We start from the raw sequence: 17,223 nt of genomic DNA, 5'->3' as shown, positions 1-17,223 counted from the left end.
GTTCCATGGGGACTAAGTCTGCACACAGGTGCAGAGGACCCTTTTAAAAGATAAGTCCCTGCCCCTCTACGCTCTCTGTTTCTCTGTTTCTCTGTCTCTCTGTTTCTCTGTTTCTCTGTTCCCGCTCTCTCTGTCTCCCGCTCTCTCTCTCTATGGCGACCGGCCATGGCGGTCAGCCATTTACCCTGTTCCTCTTCTTAGTCTCCCCATTCTGCCAGGCCTTATAATAAACTTATAGTCTTATGTCTGTCTCAGCAATTTCTCTTTTCTTCTTTTTAAACAAAACAATAATACTGACAATGGCATCTCCTTTTGGCCGCTCTCTCTCCTTACTTTTCCCTGCTTATTTTTCCCAGAATTCTCCTCGTCTCCTAGTCCTGCCTATCTTCCTGCCTCAATATGGCCAAACAGTGTTTTATTCATCAACCAACAAGAGAAACATATATACAGAAGGACATCTCCATCACTCAGTCTTTGATAAGGTTGAATTATAGTTACAGTTTTCCTTGTTACCAAGTTCAGAAAAGAAACTCACAAGGGAGATGTAAATTTATAGAGGTTGGGAGACATAAAAGCTTCAGTTGTTTATCCAAGCCAGGCGTTGGTGGCACATGCCTTTAATCCCAGCACTTGGGAGGCAGATCTCTGTGAGTTTGACCAGCCTGGTCTACCAGAGTGAGTGCCAACACAGAAAAACCCTGTCTCGAAAAACCAGAAAAAAAAAAGTAACAATTATGACCCTGATAATGGTGAACATGATTTCCATAGGGCTGGCTCGCCCTAGACTGTGTCTGTTGATTGGCTAAGCAACAGCTTGGGCAGATAGTTAAGTCATGGATGAAATGTGTCATCAATCTGGTCTTCAGAGCTGTAAGGCATTGTGATGCAAAAGGCAGGCTCCCCAGCAGAAAGCACTATTTTGGAAAATGTTCCACTGCAGGAAATTAGTTCCTAAAGGAGTGAGCCCATTTCTACCTTAGCACCATCTAAGAAGAAATTCTACTTAGCTCATGAGGAAACTGAAACTGAGCTGGGCTGTCCCAGAATCTGGATTCCACATAAAAACCTGTTTACCAGTCAGTGTGAGATAATTCTACCACCAAGAAGCCCACCCCTGACTGCAGTTCCTCGTTCCCTGATGCATCAGCTATGACATTTTTGTGTCACTGTGGCTACAATATCCACCTAGAATTCCTAGTAATGGGCTGGGGCGTGGTCAGGGTGGAGCCCTGCCTAGAATCACCAGTGAGGGGCTAAGGTCCTGGATTCAATCCACATTACCACAAAAATAAATAAATTAAATGGGATTGTTTAAAAAGAAACCGTTAGGCACTGGAAAACAGTTCTGAGTTAGCCTAGAACTCAGGGCCATTGCTGGAATCACAGATGCGGCCACTGGGCTGTAGCCTCTGGCACCTGAGCAGCAAGCAAGGTCCCTTGGTTCATTGCTGGAGACTGCCATTGGTGAGTTGCCACTCAGGCAGCTCTCTGTTCTGGACCAGCGCTGGCATAGCCACCCAGCCAGTGACCCTGTGGAAACCCCTCCTCCTGGCTCCCTGGCTCTCTCCAATTGGTCCCCCACCCCACCCCCAGCTGTCTCTGACCATCTGTTGCTGTCTGTCACAGGCCTCTCTTCTGTATGCTATCCTGTTTGTCAAGCCCAGCTCGGAGGCTCTAGGGTAAGAGGGGCTGTGGGGAACCCTGGATTGTGTTGTGGGTCCTAGAGCTTGGTAAAAGGATCTCTGATATCCATCAGGGTCCCCAATTTCAGTGACCCTCCCACACACAGGGAGGGGCCAAACTTCCTGACTCTCCTGTGTTTTGAGCCCCTCCCCCAACAGGGGCAAACTTCCATGGCTTTATTTTTATTTTGTTTATAAAAGACATTTTATTTTTTTCTAAGTATATATGCTAAGGTACGTGTTAAGGTGTCTGTGTGGTCATCAGAAGTTATCCTGAGGAGTCCAGCCTTTACTTTCAGCTGTGGGTTGTGGGTAAAGGGGTTGAAGGGCCAGGAGTTGGTGGCGCACACCTTTCTTCCCAGCACTTGGGAGGCAGAGGCAGGTGGATCTCTGTGAGTTCAAGGCCAGCCTGGTCTATAGAACTAGTTCCAGGGCAGCCTGGGCTACACAGCAAACCCTGTCTTGAAGCCCCCGCCCCAAAGGGGGGTAATTGAAGAATTGAACTCAGATCATCAGCTTGGCTGCAAGCTCTTTTTTACTTGTTGAGCCATTTCACTGGATTTAAAGTATTTCTATCTAGGAATGGGGACTCTCAGGGCAGCCAGAGGCCATGGAGACACCCCACCCTGATAAGCAAGGTTTGTGTCTGGCATCCAGCTCAGCAGAACCCCTGGTCTTAGTTTCTCCATGTGCCTTGTGGAAACAGGCAAGAGGCCTGTGTTGTGATTGGAAAACCCTCAGGACCCTTGTCCTGCTCCTCAGTTGTCACAGTGAGGGCCAGGCTGGGTGGGCTGCTGAGGCTTCAGCACCCCAAGTCCTGGGTCAAGTAGGGGGTTCAGTGCTAGGAGGCCGATTGAGGGCAGCCTGGGAGCAAAAGCCTGGGGGAGTGGCTGGGCTGCCAGACTGATCTGTCCTGCTGGCCTTAAACACCAGATAAAAATAGTCTATGGTCTCAGAGTTGTTGAGCCAGCCCCAGGGAGAGGGTTCCAGTGTGGGTCTTGGGTTCATTCCTTGTGGCCTTGGGTGGGCTTTGGGCCTCTCCGAGCACTGGCTTTGTTCCGTGCTGCACTGATGGGCTCAGGAGGTCCTCCAGTGGCTGGGCTATGGGTCCCAATGAAGTGCTTGAAGGCATGCATACAAGTCTGCACATGTCTTTAATGCCAGCACCCTGGAGGCAGAGGCAGGTGGATCTCTAAGGTTGAGGCCAACCTGGTGTATAGAGTGAGTGCCAGGGTATCCAGGGCTACACAGAGAAACCCTGTCTTGAAAAAACAAACAAAACAAAAAAGAGCATGGATTTCTCCAGTGAAGACGTCCTGTCTTTCTGCTCATCTTCCAGTTTCCATGACAACAAGAAGCTTGGAGGATCTGGATGGGGGCTTGGGCAGCTGTCTCCCCAGCGATGACCTCCCATTACTGGAGGAGCTACACTCAGGCCGGCGGCCAGGCAGCAAGGCACAAGGTACCTAACATGACTGATTTGAGAGCCTAGTGGCTTGGCTTCATAGTCCACAGCTTAATCTCCCAGGCTAGGCGGGCAAACGGGGCTCCAGCCCCCAACATCTGGCTTTAGGTGTTGGTTACACAGATCTGGACTGGAATCCATTATAAGACATGATGTGAGTCTTTAAACTCCACGTCCCTTGTCATCTGCAATGGAAGCTTCGGTCACCCATTTCCTGGCAGCGTGGGGTGTAGAGGATTGGATGGGTTAGGTCAGGGGTGGTGAATATCCTACTGTTTTTTCAGTGGTGGAAGATTTTTCATCTCTTCCACCAACAGGGGCATCCAGGCAAGCTGACTCTGGTAGCTGGACACATGTGAGTAGCTGTGACCCTGGGAACTGGGGACAGACTGACCAAAGGAATGATTGTCTCTTGCTCTTCTCCTCTTTCCTCCCTCCCTCCCTCTCTCCCTCCCTCCCTCTCTCCCTCCATCCCTTTCCCTTCATTCTCCTCTCTCTCTCTCTTATGAGTTAGGATGTCATTGTAGCCCAGGCTGTCTTCAAACACAAACCTCAGGAATGGCCCTGTACTCTGAGCCCTGTCTCCACCTCTGGAGTGCTGGAATGACAGGTGAGCACCACACCTGGTGTGTGTGGTGCTGGGCAAGATACAACACCAGCTTTCTTTAAAAATTTTTTCCATGGGGGCAGTGGTGGTGGTTGTGCCCAAGTCACAAGGATCCCCAAAGAGACCAGGGAGACAGACCACCAATGCAAATGAACAAGGTTTATTAACTTGTCCATCCTACCTTGTGAGGGACCCTGTCTAGCAAGCTGACACAGCAGCCTCCAGAGGGGGTGAAGTTCCGTGTCTACTGCTAGGTTTTAAAGACAAAAGTTACAGGATTGCATCAGTAGGTACGGGTTGGTTTCTGATTGGTTGACATTTGGGAACAATCAGGAGAATTTCTCAAAGTCATATTTTGGCATGAAATACCTGTGTACCAGGTATTCTCATTGGTCAGTGCTGAGAGGGAACATTCTGTGGTTTCTATCTATGGCTTTGTCTTGTTACTTGCAGGTGGCCTGTTGTACATAGATACCAATAGTTTTCAGAACTGTATCCTGGAGACTATAGGAGAGGTTTCGGTCTCCCCTGGAATTTATTTTGTGACCAAACAGTTCCCAGGAACCAAGTACCTAGGAGGCTAGGCGGTGGGGGTCTGGAGTTTCTTTGTGTTCAGTTTTGGCCCTAGGCTCTGGGGAGGCCAGAGGATCTGGAGTTTCCTGTGTCAGAGGCCTACATGTCTTTTCTGTAGCCTGTCATGGCTGCTAAAGCAGGGGCTGAGTAAGGGTCTGGTCCCTTCATTCCTAGAAATGAAGCCTTTTAGTTTAGTTTACCCCTTTCAGTGGTGCACGCCTTTAATCCCAACACTCCTGATGCAGGAGGATCTCTGTGAGTTCAAAGGCAGCCAGCCTGATCTACAGAGTAAGTTCCAGGATAGCCAGGACTTCACAGAGAAACCCTGTCTCAAAAAACAACAAAAATGTTTTCCTTCATTTATATTTTATTTTGTGTTTATTTTTTTAAAGATTTTATTTGTTTATTATGTATACAACATTCTGCTTCCATGTGTATCTGCACACCAGAAAAGGCCACCAGATCTCATAACGGATGGTTGTGAGCCACCATGTGGTTGCTGGGAATTGAACTCAGGACCTCTGGAAGAGCAGCTGGTGCTCTTAACCTCTGAGCCATCTCTGCAGCCCTTGTGTTTATATTCTATGTGTTTTGCTTGCATGAATGTGTGCCTGATGCCCTCAGAAGCCAGAAGGGGACAATAGATCCCCTGGAACTGGAGATACAGATAGATAGTCCTGACCTGCCATGTGGGTGCTGGGAATCAAACCTGGGTCCCCTGTAAGAATGGCCCATGCTGTAACCAATGAGCTGTCTCTCTAATTTCTTTCTTTTTTTTTTCTTTGGGTGGGGGGTGGGGGGTGGGGGGTATTAGACAGGGTTTCTCTGTGGCTTTGGAGCCTGTCCTGGAACTAGCTCTTGTAGACCAGGCTGGTCTAGAACTCAAGGAGATCCGCCTGCCTCTGCCTCCCCAGTGCTGGACCGGCGTGTCTTTCTAATTTCTAATGTATTAATATATATACTTGTATATATACATATGTACTTATATATTTGTATATATGTATTTACTATATTTGTATACATACACATATATTTATGTACATGTGTACATATGTATACACACATACATGTATAATTATTTATGTGTGTGTGAACACACGAATAGCAGTTTGATTTCTCCTTCCACCAGGGGGGGTCTCGGGGGTCAAATTCAAGCTGTTAGTTTTGGAAGCAACACCATCACCCACAGAACTGTTTGGCTGGGGGCCCTGAATGAGTTTTAGACACAGTCTCACTATGCAGCCCAGGATGGCATCCAACTGCAGGCCATCCTCCTGCCTCAACCTCCTAGGTGTTGGGATTATAGGATTCATTACAACCTGCTTGTGGGGAGATGGTGCTCCACAGCCCCCTCCCCGGAAGAAACCTGTACTGAAATTCTTGGCGGAATGTCCCTGATGTCCTACAGGTCCTCCAGGACCCAGGGACCCCTGGCTCTGCAGAGAAAAAGATCGCTGCCAAGGAGGGCCCAGGAACCAGCAAAGGGACGCCGAAAGCTGAGACAAGTGGGTTTGCTTTGCTCGGCAGCGTGTGTGTGTGTGTGTGTGTGTGTGAACCTAAACGGAACAAGACTTCACTCTAGGGCAAGGCAAGAGCCACAGGCGACCGAGCGCTCCTCCCACAGGTGCCCGGAGTGTTCCTGCGCGTAGTAGGTGGCAGGCTGCGCCTCCCCTGAACCCGCCGCCGCCGCCACCGCTGTCTCTGAGCGACAACCTGCCCTGGGGAGACCTGACACTCAACAAGTGCCTGGTGGTGGCCTCGCTGGTGGCGCTGCTGGGCTGGGTTCTCCAGCTGTGTCAGAGTGAGCTCTGGGAGGAGGGACTTGGGCCAGCACAGGGGTCAGAACAGTGCGAGTACTCTCCAAAGAGGTGGGGTACATTCCCCCAGCCTTGCACAGGTTGTGACTCAACTGTTCCTACAAACCTTGTGTTTAAGTCCTCTCTCCCCCATCCTGGGAATAGACTGGCCACCAGCCTGTGAGCCCCATGGTCACACTTAGGCTCCCAAGCCTGCCTTTGGGGTGTTTTGGGCTTAATTATCATTCATTCATTAATTTTGATCCAGTCTCACTAAGGGTCTCTGGCTGGCCTCAAACTCACAGAGGTCTGACTGCCTCTGTCTCCTGAGTGCTGGGGTTAAAGGTGTGTGCTACAATGTCCAGACTTTTTTTTTTTTTTTTTTTTTTTTTGAGACATAGTCTCATGTAGCCCAGGCTGGCCTCAAGCTCTCTCTGTAACCCAAACTGACCTCCTGATCCCTCTGCTTTGGCCTTCCAAGAGCTGGGATGACAGGAGTTTGTTTGGTTTTTAGTCAAGGGCTCACTTTATACTACAGACTAGCCTGGGGCTCATGGCAATCCTGCCTCCGCATCCTTCCATCCAGGATGACAAGCATCTAAGACCGAGCCTGGCTCTCCCACCCCCTCGTTAGAGAAGGGACCTACACACCCCACCCCAGTGCTGAGGACCCTGGTCCCCCCATTGTCGCTAGCCACCACCATGCAGCTTAGGGGGAGGACAATGGCCACTCAGCAGGGAGAGAGACAGAATACACACAGCTAGGAAGAGGTTGGAGTATCCCAGCGGCAGGAGCCGGCTGCACCATCCTGGGAGGGTGGAGCAGGTGGCTGCAGCTCCATCCATCCCAGGAGAGTAGTTCTGGGGCTGAGTGGGAGGATTGAGGAGGGTGCGCTGTGTCCTCCAGCCCAGACTGACTGACTTTCAGATGCAGTGGCTGGGGAGGTGGTGGTTGCTGCCCCTCAGCAGTGGGTCCCGCCCAGTGTTCCACCCAAGAAGCCAGAAGTGTCCCTGGTAAGTCTTCCTTCACCTGATGGGGCTGCTCACCCAAGGAGGAGGTGGGGCCCGTGGGGAGATGGGCGCGAACCCCAAGATCCCACATTGTCTCTCCGTAGCTTAAGCCCCTGCTCTCGGTGCCCCCATCGGGGCCTCCTGAGCCCAAGTCTGGGCCACCCGGAGCCCAGGCGCTGCAGCAGGACAAGTCCGAGGCTACAGAGGGATCCGAGCAGGAAGCCTCTGGGGAGAAGCGCGCCCCCCTTGGGGACCGAGGGTCCCAGGAGAGGCTGCAGAAGGAGAAACCAAGGAAAGGAGAGAAGCTGAAGAAGGAGAAGCCGAGGAGGGACAAGCCCATGACGGACGAGAGGCCGCGGGCCACCAGGGAGCCCCGCCAATCCCTGCCCCGGCGCTGGACGCGGGACTCCAGGGAACTCAAGCATGAGAAGCGGCAGACCTGGGCTCTCCGGCGACGCCATGACGGTGACGACCGGTCTAGACAGAAGCCCCACGGGGGCAAGGGGCGCGACTGATCCCGCCTCCCTCCAGCACCAGCCAATAAAACCCGTGCTTCGACAGCCACGTTGTGTTCTCCGTTGTGTCTGTACCCCAAGGGTGGAAGAGATGGGGATGGGATCGGTGCAATGGCCCAGTGGGCAAAGGCGCTTGCCGCCAAGCCTGACTGCTTGAGTTCGATTCCCGGACCCACATTGTGGGAGGCGAGAAGGAACTTGTGTTAGTTGTCCTCTGACCTCCATGTATGTGATGCCAGGCCTGGCTTGAAGTTCTGATCATCTTGTCTCCATCTCCAAAGTGCTAGGATGACAGGTGTGCACTACCACACTTGGCATTTTTAAAGGTGTGTGTGTGTGTGTGTGTGTATTGGGATGTGCAAGTGGCCTTTACTACTGCTGAGCTATTTCTCTAGCCCCCCCGCCCTTGAGGCAGAGTCTCTTTATTTAGCTTTGGAGGTCTGCCAGTTCTACAGAGCGAGTTCATGACAGCATGGGCTACACAGAGAAACCCTGTCTCAAAAAAGGAATCGTGATGGGGACAGAGAGCTTCCTCACTGGGGTGTGTGTGTGTGTGTGTGTGTGTGTGTGTGTGAGAGAGAGAGAGAGAGAGAGAGAGAGAGAGAGAGAGAGAGAGAGTGTGCACAGGTCTTGCACTTGAGAAGGGAGGTGACAGGAGGTCCCTTCACCCGCAGACACCCCAGCTGAGTGTTTGCTGATCTTTATTGGAGAACTGACTGGAGGCAAGGCGAGCGTCACCGGCAGCCACACTCAGTGGCCACCATATTGGGCACATGGTGCGCGCTGATGCGCTCCTCGGACAGGCTGATGAGCAGCTTGCCAGCATAGGCAGTGGGCACACAGCAGGGCAGGCGCCCCAGAGCGGCCCCGCGAGCCTGCATCTTCAGCAGGAGCACCACGTGGTTCCCATACCGAGGGTTGCGGTCGGACTGTGGCCACGTGCAGGCGCCTTGGCAGTTGTTGGCCTGGTAGGTCTCGGGGATGAGCACGGACCGCTCTGCGCGCAAGTCTACGCTCAGCTCACGCAGTGCGCATGGCCCCTCTGTCCCTGTCCCTGCGCTGCGCCCCGCCCTCCCGCGCCCTTCCCGCCCACGCCACTCTGCACGCAGGCCCTGCAGCGCCTTCAGCAGCAGCAGCGCGCGCAACGGGTCCCCGGGGCTGTGGGTGTCGTTGGGGCACAGTGCCAGTAGGCGCGATAGCAGCGGGGGCGCAGCGGGTGGCAGGCCCGGGAGGCCCCGCAGCTCTGAGGCAGCTGCCTGCAGCTCCACGGACACCCTGCGTGCCAGGCCGGCTGCCCACGGAGCAGAGGCAGGGTCCTGCAGCGGGGTGGGTTCCCCCATGGTGGCCGCAGCGGGAGACAACAGCAGGAGCAGTGGTTCCTCCCCATCGAGCAGGCGTTCCAGTGCAGTGGGGTCTGACAGGTTGACAAGGCCCTGTGGGAAGCTGGCCAGCGCCCCAGGGTCCAGGGCCAGATGTGTATGTGAGGCCCGGGTCGGGGGTCCCCGTAGGGCACGTACCAAGCGAGTGAGGGTCTCTAGGAAGGGATCAGTGCTGTGTGGCAGCTCCTCTGGCTCCAGGGACAGCCTGGAATAGAAGGAACGCAGTGGGCCAGCCGTGAGCACAAGAGGGTGTGGCGGATACATCCCTCTTCCGCCCTCTTCCCAGTGCATTCCCTGCTCCAGCCCTGTGCATACCTGAGTGGCGGGAAGGGCATGGTGTCCAGCTGGCCATGCGCTGGCTGCAGTGATGGTGGGACGGGTGGCAGCAACAGCAGGGTTGGGGTCATGCGTGTGAAACAGCGAGAGTCAGAGCCGAACAGAAAGGCCTGCAACTGGGTGATGCTCAGGGCGGCACCTGCGGAGGGTGGGCACGAGGCTGGCTGAGGGCCAGGGCTAAGGGCAGCCTCTTTGCACACACTCCTCACTTCCTCCTGTTCCTACCTTCTCTGAGTGGCTGAAGGGTTAGGGCGAGGCCGGGGCCGCTCCAGGCCCCCGCTGGAGAGTCCACAGCCAGCACCAAATACCGGGTGTCTCGAGTAGGGCAGAGGTTCTGTGGATACCGGGGCTCAGCTGGACTGACCAGGATGGCCAGGCTACCAGGCAGCACCCTCCCATACTGGGAGAAGACTCCCAGAGACACTCTTGACCCTAGGGACCCTTCTGTTAGGCAGATCTTTATACACCCCAACCAGATGGCTGTTCAGGGATGGCCCCATGCCACTCTCAGGTACCTGTGTGCCCTGCAGTCCAGCCCCTGTGACTGTGACCTGGGGGCCAGGTCCAGGGTATAGCACCAGCAAGGCCTGCTCCCAGCTGCTGTCTCCCCCATGTGGAGGCTCTTGGAACTTCAGTAAGAGCGTGGGCTCCCATTTCACTATGGAACGAATATTGGTGACAAGTCAGTCTGTGGACACTAGTTTCCATCCCTCAAGACCTGTCTGTCCTACAGGTTTCCTCAGCTGGAACCTAACTGGGGTGTATAAAGATCTCCTGAGGCCATGCAGGCCTGAAGGACCCTGATCCAAGGTGTGAGGTGAGGACCTTGCTTCCCTGTCAGGGAAGGAGTGATGACTGGCATTCTGTCCACTGCAGCTCACCCACAAGTGTACAAGGCTCTGCCTTGCAGCCAAGCAACAGGATTTCTCACAGCCTCTCCCCAGACCTTGGGAGGAGCCTCGGGTAGTAGTAAGAGGCCCAAGACACAGGGGGGCTGAACAGGGTCCATCACGTACCTTCAGCCAGATGCAAGACCAGCAACTGCTGCCCCCCAGTCTCCCCCAGCCAGGCCCCAAGGCGCTGCAGGGCTGGCAGGATAGCCTGGGAGTCAGGACTGCAGACTCCGAAGGTGGCCAGGTCTTGGGGTCCCCAGTGAGACTCCTGTACAGCCTCCAGGAAGGAATGCTCATAACTGTCCAGGCCCCCTACCACCCTTAGCGGGGCTCTGCTTGTGTTCCTCAAGCCTCTCAGTGTCACCAGGCACAAGGGCTCTGGGGGACTGCTGAGAGGCCAGATCCCATCTTCAAAGAAGATGAGGCCCCTGGTGCTGGTGGCTCTTTTGAGGTCTTCTTTGAGGGTCTTGGCCTGTAACACAGTGCCCATGGTCACCAGCAGCAGCACTAGTGGAGAGAGGGGTGGTCCCTGCATGGTAGAGCAACAAGGGCTGGGAGGCCCTGCTTATATGTTTGGCTGAGCCAGAGTGCTTGGGAGGGACACCCCTATCAACTCCGGAGGTGGAGGTGACCTTGGGGGACAGTGCCTGGTGCCCTGTGTGCACAGCAGGTGGGAGGTGGCTTTCTCAAAGGGTTTTCTGTCCTCACAGCCAGGCCCACAACTGCAGAGGCTAGAACTGTCCTTGGGTAGTTCCCATCTGCCTAGGGAGTCCACCTGGAGGACTCACAGGTCATCATGCCTTCAATGAAGGCACACAGCACCCGCCCATACCCCCCACCACAGACACACACTGCAGACAGGGAGACATGGGGGAGGCTGTTTAATGGGCTCAGGACAGGACAAAACAGAAAACTTTTCCAAGGACTGGCCAGGAAAAGGCCACACACAGGCAGCAAGGGATGCTGGGGCCAGTGTTCAGTTGCCTGGGGGAGGAGGAGGCATGCTCCCAGGGCCATCTGATGGGAGTGGGGGCCTTAGCATGGGGGGCATAGGAGCTGGGTGCACACCAGGATTTGAGGGGTGAACCCCTGGAGGCTGAGGGTGGACCACAGGGGTGGCAGGATGGACCCCAGGAGGAGGCTGGGGATGCACCCCAGGAGCCTGAGGGTGGATACCAGGAGCTGGGGGGTGCACCCCAGGGGCCTGAGGGTGAACTGCAGGAGTAGGTGGATGTACTCCTGGAGCCTGAGGATGAACTCCAGCTGATGGGGGAGGGTGGACCCCTGGAGCTGGTGGGTGCACACCTGGAGCTGGTGGGTGCACACCTGGAGCTGGTGGGTGCACACCTGGGGCTGGTGGGTGCACTCCAGGGGCTGGTGGGTGCACCCCAGGGGCTGGAGGGTGCACCCCAGGGGCTGGTGGGTGCACTCCAGGGGCTGGTGGGTGCACCCCAGGGGCTGGTGGGTGCACCCCAGATGTTTGTGGGTGTACCCCAGGGGCTGAGGGGTGTACCCCAGGGGCTGGAGGATGGACCCCAGATGTGGGTGGATGGACTACTGGGGCTGGTGGATGGACCCCAGGAGCTGGTGGAGGCATCTGGGGAGGTCCAGGGGGCCCAGCGGGAGTAGGCCCTGTGGGGGGCATAGGGGGCAAAGGCAGGCCACCAGGCGGAGGTGGGGGCAAGGCATCCGGCAGTGGAGGGCGAGGAGGCAGGCCATTCATGAGTGGGGGTGGGGGCCGCTTGACGCCTGGGGGTCCAGCTGGGAGACTGGGTGGGGCCGGTGGCTTTTCCATTTTAAAGTGGAACTGAAGAAAAAACTGCAGGGGAGGAGGGTCAGAGGCTGGAGGAGCAGGGGGGGTGGGGGTAGGGGAGTACCCAGGCAAGTCTTGCCACACCTTACCTGCTTGGTCTCTCGGTTCCAGTGGGTCCAGAATTTGCCCTCAGCCTTGTCAATCTCCCGGCTTGGCACCTGGGGGAGGGAAGCAGAGGCTGCACCCTGGGACCAATACAAACAGACAAACCTGAATTTATCTTTCTCCTCCAGTCCTCAGGGTCACTACCTTGAAGGCAATGGTCTCATAGGGCTCAGCAGCCATGAGTAGGTACTGCCAGCGGCGGTCTGGGGGCTCTATCCTCTGCTCATAGGCAGACATGAAGCGGTGGCGTGGCATGATGCCCTCAGCAATCTCAGGATAGTCAATCTGGGGGACGAGCACAAAAACCTTAGCACTACCACCTGGTTGCCTGGCCCACCCCTCACTGGCCTCACCTCACCTGGAACAGCAGGCTCTGCTGGCCCATCTCTGTGTCCCTCTGCTTAGTCACTGCAACACACAGGGGACGGGGCTGTCATGTGTCATGGGTGCTTACCAGAACAGGTTTCCCCTTACCAGGCCTGGCCGCTCTGCTCCTTGGCCACCTAGCTAGGATCCAAGTGAGGGCAACCCACCCAGCACTGTATGTAGGGACAGTGTGGACAGCCCTCTGCAACACTATGTCACAGCTTTCCAGTACCCTGACTGTCAATGGTGACTCTTGGGGCACTTGGCTCCCTGTTGGCCACATGACTGGCATTTTGGATAGGCCAGGTCACTCAAGGCCCCTGCTGAGGGGCTCTGGGAGCACTGACTGCAGACAACCTGCCTCCCTTTCCTCTTCTGGAAGTTTCTAGTGGGGGATGGGTGCTTATCTGCCAACAGTCGGTTGCTGAGGACAGAGGAAGCAGCAGCTGAGTGTCCTAGAGACCAGTGTATCCTGGGTCAGGGATACAACCATTTGTCTCGTGGGCAGGCCGCCACACACCCACACCCACACACCTTTGTAGCCAGGGCGGCCAATCTTCACAAACTTCTTCACCTCCACCTTGACCTTCTCGGGTGCTGGCTGTGCAGGGGCTTCCTTGGCCTCCTTGGCAGCTCGCCGAGCCCTACAAACAGGAAACACAGGTGTCCCTCTACCAGCCGCCAAGGCCAAGAGCCCAGTTGTCAGAACCCCCTGGCCTTGGAACTCACGGACAGGATGAGGGCTCAGCCCTGGAGTATACCAACCAGTCTCCCCGACTGTCCTTGCTCCTTAGCCATAAGCTCTGCAGTGGGCCTTTCCCTCCCTCCCCACCAAGCCACACCAAGTGAGGGCTCACAAGTTAGTCTGATGTTTCTTCCCTTGGGTGTGAGCCAGGTAGCTCCCCTGCAAAGAGAAAAGAGACACATCACTAAAGGTGGGGAGGGCAGGACAGGCAGGGCAACTCTTAACAGCGTCCAGCATGGGAGCCTGCAGGGGATGCACAATGTCTGTGGCTACACTGAGGAGACATGCATGATACTCTCTTTGCCTCCCTGAGAAGTTCTATGGTCAGGACCAGCATACACACCGAAGGTCTATAGTGCTGGGGAGCTCCCAACAAGGGGTGGGAGGCCTAGGCTACAACTCCTGGGCATCCTGCCCAGCTGTGTCAACCTGACTCCATTGTCAACAAAGTCAAATGCATCCCATTTACTGCTGATTGGTCTGGTCATCCAGTGAGAGGGTAGGGAGGTAACTTCCTGGATTAAGAATGAACCCCAGACGGGCATTGGTGGCACACGCCTTTAATCCCAGCACTCGGGGGGGCAGAGGCAGGCGGATCTCTGTGAGTTCGAGACCAGCCTGGTCTACAAGAGCTAGTTCCAGGACAGCCTCCAAAGCCACAGAGAAACCCTGTCTCGAGGAAAAAAAAAAAAAAGAACCCCAGAGAAAAAGAACCAGTTACATCCCTTCCCTGTGGCTGGTAGGCACCCATCACTTGTCTGTGGGGCATTCGCAGATCAAACAGCTGGCTCTTGTCTTGACATCAAGGCCAGTAAAAGAAAAGGGCAAAAGGATTAGCTGGTCTCCAGGCCACCTTCAGTGCAGGGTCAGGCAGGAGGCAGAGCAAGAGGGCCAGGAGGTCCTGGCCTCATAAGAGCTATACAGAGACTGTCTCAAGAACTGGACAGAGATATAGTCTAGCCCAGTGGCTGTTTACCCAGCATAGCTGATTAAAAAAAAGAATTCAACTGAAGCAGACCAACCCCAAGGAAGCCCTCAGCTCTGGGGACAGGGGTCACGCACCTCATTGTTATGCAGTGTCAGGCAAAGTTTGCATTCATACGATCCCAGATGGTTCTTCATGAAATATGGGTCCTTGGAGGGAACATATGTACCCATTAGATCGCAGAGCCTGGCCCCATGAACCTGGGTCTGTAGGTGTGGGGACACTGCTCCCTCCACACCCCTACTGTAGGTACCCCCCCACCTTGTTGATGTCAATGGTTTCTAAGGCCAGCTGTCGCAGGCGTTCCCTGCGGTCCCGGTTGCTCTCAGAGGAGGAGGCCACGCCCCCACTCCCAGTCTTGCCTCCAGGTCTGTGCTGGAAGTCCATGGTGAAGGCCTGGAAGCTTCAGGGACACACAGAAACCTGGAGGAACAAAAGGGCAACAGATTCAGAACAGCACACATTCATGCAGCAAGCAGGCCTTCCCTTGCCTTCTATGTTCCAGATTGGATTCCACCTTACCCTTAGAGTGAATGTGGATTGGTGGAGAAGCAACCAGCCCAAGACCCTAGGCTAGTGTCATTTTTTTCAAGTCTCACGTAACCAAAGCTAGCTGTAAACTCACTGTGTAGCTCAGGCTAGTTTAACTCCTGGTCCCCGTAAGCACTGAAATTACAGGGGTGTGCCATTATATCTGTCTTTGGTTATGAGGTAGGTGGGGGACAGGCAGAGTCTCATGTAGCCTGGGTTGTCCTTTAAACTCCTGATCCTCCCAAGTGACTGCAGGTATGAGCCACCTTTGCCTGCTGTGTCATATTAAGATGGGGGGGGGGGTCTCTTTAAGTAGACCTGGCTGTCCTCAGAGATCCATCAAGTGTTGGGATTAAAAGACCTCACACACCCATCTGACACACAAGGATTATGTTTTTTCCTAGTCTTCCAAGTCCTGAATGTTGTCCACTAGGAAGAACACTTTAGACTGCTCATTGTCTGCCCCAGGGCCTTGGTTTAAACCCAGAGGTAAACTCAGGGACATGTCCAGGAGACAAGTGGAGGGCAGTCCTTGTCATCATTGTTGGAGCCTCATACAGCAAAAGGAATTTTGAAAATGATATCAAAAACTCCGAGGGCCAGGTAGTGTCACCATGGAGTCAGAAGGACTCAGGGCAGAGACACAGTGAGGTCGCTGGCTGTTGACTCTGGAGGAGGAAGGGGCAAAAGCCAAGGGACACATGGGCCTTAAGACGCTGGGATGGCTGAGAGCATTCATGTGTACTGAAGCTGTCTGTGGGCAGGACCAGCCTGTCTGGTCTGTTTCATGCTCAGCCACACAGGACTGAAAAAGAAAAGCACTGCCTATACCTTCGAAAGCTACCAGGAGACACAGACCCACAGATGAAGTTGGCCAGATGCAAGAGCAGAGTCCAAGGCTGGCCGCAGGCTTCCCAGAACAAGAGGGTACCTGGAGCAGTGACAGCATGAAAACCTACTCTGACTTCTGGTGTCCAGCCAGCCACAGGCTTGAGGGTACAACTCAAGGCCCCTAGAGTCTTGCTTTCACGTGTAGGGGTGTGGGCACCCACTAAATGAAAAATGCAATTCATCTGTTTTGGAGAGGCTAAAAAAAAAAAAAAAACAAGAAAACCCAGGACAAAACTAGCTTGGGTGAGCATGCGCCTTGGTTCTGGGGTAGGAGCAGAGTCTTGCAAAATCTCACCACTGAGCTACCTTTCCCAGCCTGTGACATTTTCAACCTCGGGAAACACTAGCAATTGTGGTGGGCATGGTGGCAAACACCTTTCACATCAGCTCTTGTCTTGGGAGGCCAAGGTAGGAAGACACCCGAGTTGGAGGCCAGCCTGGGCTGCACAGTAAAATCTTGTCTTAAAAGCATTTGGTGTCCTTCCAGAGGATCCAAGTTCAGTTTCTAGCACTCAAACTGGGCAACTGACAACCACCCGAAACTCAAGCTCCAGTGGATCTGGACTCATTCACATGCACAGACACACATACACACGAAGAAAAGATAGTCCCGGAAAAAGAAACACGGGGAAAGCAATGCGAACACCAGCACTTATCTTTCTGCTTCCTGACTACAGCTGCCTCAAGCTCCTGGGACAAAACTTCCCCACCAAACTGAATTGCACTCCTACTGTCAGCGGTAATAAACCCTTCCAAATTAAACAGCCAGGTGCGGCGGCATATGCTGTTAATCCCAGTCGTCCGGAGGCAGAGGCACCGCGATGTGTGTGAGGTAAGAGTTCCTGGTCGGCCAGAATTGGGCAGGGAGACACTGTCTGAAATAGAAGTTCTGCCAACGCCTGGATGCGCTCACAAGTGAGGCGTGGGGCAGGAGGGAGAACGGATGGATGGAGACGAGCTACCTCACGGACCACCATAAGATCACCGACAAACGAGACAGGGAAACGAAGTGCTGTCTGAGAAGGAGACGGCCTGGGATGGAAATACCGTTATCTTCCAGTCCCAGCAAAGGACCGGCTCGGGTGGGCGGCAGCAGCAGTCGCCAGGGCCCTGACTAACGACGAGGAAAGCTGAGGCAATCAAGGAGCTCAAAAGACCCTCAGGAACCGGGGCACGCTGGGGGCCGCAGACGCGCCACGGAAGCCCGCGATGCCGCCGCGGCCACTGGGCCGCGCGAGCGCCGCCGCGCCGCCCGCCGGCCGGCCCTTCCGTCCAGCCCCGCGCCCTCGCTGCTGCTTCCGACCCCCTTCCGAGACACCAAAGCCGGGGTAGCTTCCACCAACAAGCCGAGTAACACCTCACCGGCGCCAAAGGCCGCGCAGCCCAGGCGTAACGTCCGCGAGGCCCACGATTTCGCTGTGCGCACGCGCAGGCCGGACTAAGCAGTCACTTCCGGGGGAAAATAAGGCGGAGTTTCGGTTGTGCGCATGCCCAGAAGATGGACTCGGTTTAAAGAGGCGCGAGTGAAAG

At 54.9% G+C, this 17,223-nt stretch overlaps 3 protein-coding genes across 3 annotated transcripts; 1 reads left to right on the top strand and 2 right to left on the bottom strand.

Moving 5' to 3' along the window:
- Positions 1-1,589: 1,589 nt before the first annotated feature.
- On the top strand, positions 1,590-7,698 carry Jsrp1 (junctional sarcoplasmic reticulum protein 1). Its single transcript, XM_027419311.2, has 7 exons — positions 1,590-1,679; positions 3,022-3,144; positions 3,465-3,502; positions 5,736-5,832; positions 5,952-6,128; positions 7,052-7,137; positions 7,239-7,698. Exons 2-7 carry the CDS (start codon positions 3,027-3,029, stop codon positions 7,647-7,649), a joined length of 927 nt encoding a protein of 308 aa, XP_027275112.1. The 5' UTR covers positions 1,590-1,679; positions 3,022-3,026; the 3' UTR covers positions 7,650-7,698.
- Positions 7,699-8,308: 610 nt separating this feature from the next.
- On the bottom strand, positions 8,309-10,977 carry Amh (anti-Mullerian hormone). The gene is made up of 5 exons (XM_027419309.2): positions 10,381-10,977; positions 9,880-10,022; positions 9,590-9,698; positions 9,344-9,503; positions 8,309-9,233 (listed from the first exon to the last, which is right to left on the bottom strand). The coding sequence occupies exons 1-5, from the start codon at positions 10,790-10,792 to the stop codon at positions 8,384-8,386; spliced, it is 1,674 nt and encodes a 557-aa protein (XP_027275110.1). The 5' UTR covers positions 10,793-10,977; the 3' UTR covers positions 8,309-8,383.
- A 144-nt stretch (positions 10,978-11,121) lies between these two features.
- On the bottom strand, positions 11,122-17,203 carry Sf3a2 (splicing factor 3a subunit 2). Its single transcript, XM_027419310.2, has 9 exons — positions 17,056-17,203; positions 14,533-14,694; positions 14,349-14,420; positions 13,399-13,445; positions 13,076-13,185; positions 12,534-12,583; positions 12,320-12,460; positions 12,160-12,228; positions 11,122-12,076 (listed from the first exon to the last, which is right to left on the bottom strand). Exons 2-9 carry the CDS (start codon positions 14,656-14,658, stop codon positions 11,234-11,236), a joined length of 1,458 nt encoding a protein of 485 aa, XP_027275111.1. The 5' UTR covers positions 14,659-14,694; positions 17,056-17,203; the 3' UTR covers positions 11,122-11,233.
- Between the last annotated feature and the right edge of the window lie 20 nt (positions 17,204-17,223).

The sequence above is a fragment of the Cricetulus griseus genome, chromosome 5, assembly GCF_003668045.3.
Source record: "Cricetulus griseus strain 17A/GY chromosome 5, alternate assembly CriGri-PICRH-1.0, whole genome shotgun sequence".
NCBI classification, from domain to species: Eukaryota; Metazoa; Chordata; class Mammalia; order Rodentia; family Cricetidae; genus Cricetulus; species Cricetulus griseus.
Note: the sequence above shows the minus strand (reverse complement) of the source record. Positions and strands in the feature narration are given on the sequence as shown.

Coding starts and splice junctions, on each gene's coding strand:
- Jsrp1 (XM_027419311.2), top strand. CDS start 3,027: ATGACAACAAGAAGCTTGGAGGATCTGGATGGGGGCTTGGGCAGCTGT. Junction 3,145..3,464: donor GCCAGGCAGCAAGGCACAAG/GTACCTAACATG, acceptor TTCCACCAACAG/GGGCATCCAGGCAAGCTGAC. Junction 5,833..5,951: donor GACGCCGAAAGCTGAGACAA/GTGGGTTTGCTT, acceptor CTCCTCCCACAG/GTGCCCGGAGTGTTCCTGCG.
- Amh (XM_027419309.2), bottom strand. CDS start 10,792: ATGCAGGGACCACCCCTCTCTCCACTAGTGCTGCTGCTGGTGACCATG. Junction 10,023..10,380: donor GGTCTTGCATCTGGCTGAAG/GTACGTGATGGA, acceptor TTCGTTCCATAG/TGAAATGGGAGCCCACGCTC. Junction 9,699..9,879: donor CTGGACTGCAGGGCACACAG/GTACCTGAGAGT, acceptor CGGTATCCACAG/AACCTCTGCCCTACTCGAGA.
- Sf3a2 (XM_027419310.2), bottom strand. CDS start 14,658: ATGGACTTCCAGCACAGACCTGGAGGCAAGACTGGGAGTGGGGGCGTG. Junction 12,461..12,533: donor AGCAGAGCCTGCTGTTCCAG/GTGAGGTGAGGC, acceptor CTCGTCCCCCAG/ATTGACTATCCTGAGATTGC. Junction 12,229..12,319: donor ATGAGACCATTGCCTTCAAG/GTAGTGACCCTG, acceptor TCCCTCCCCCAG/GTGCCAAGCCGGGAGATTGA.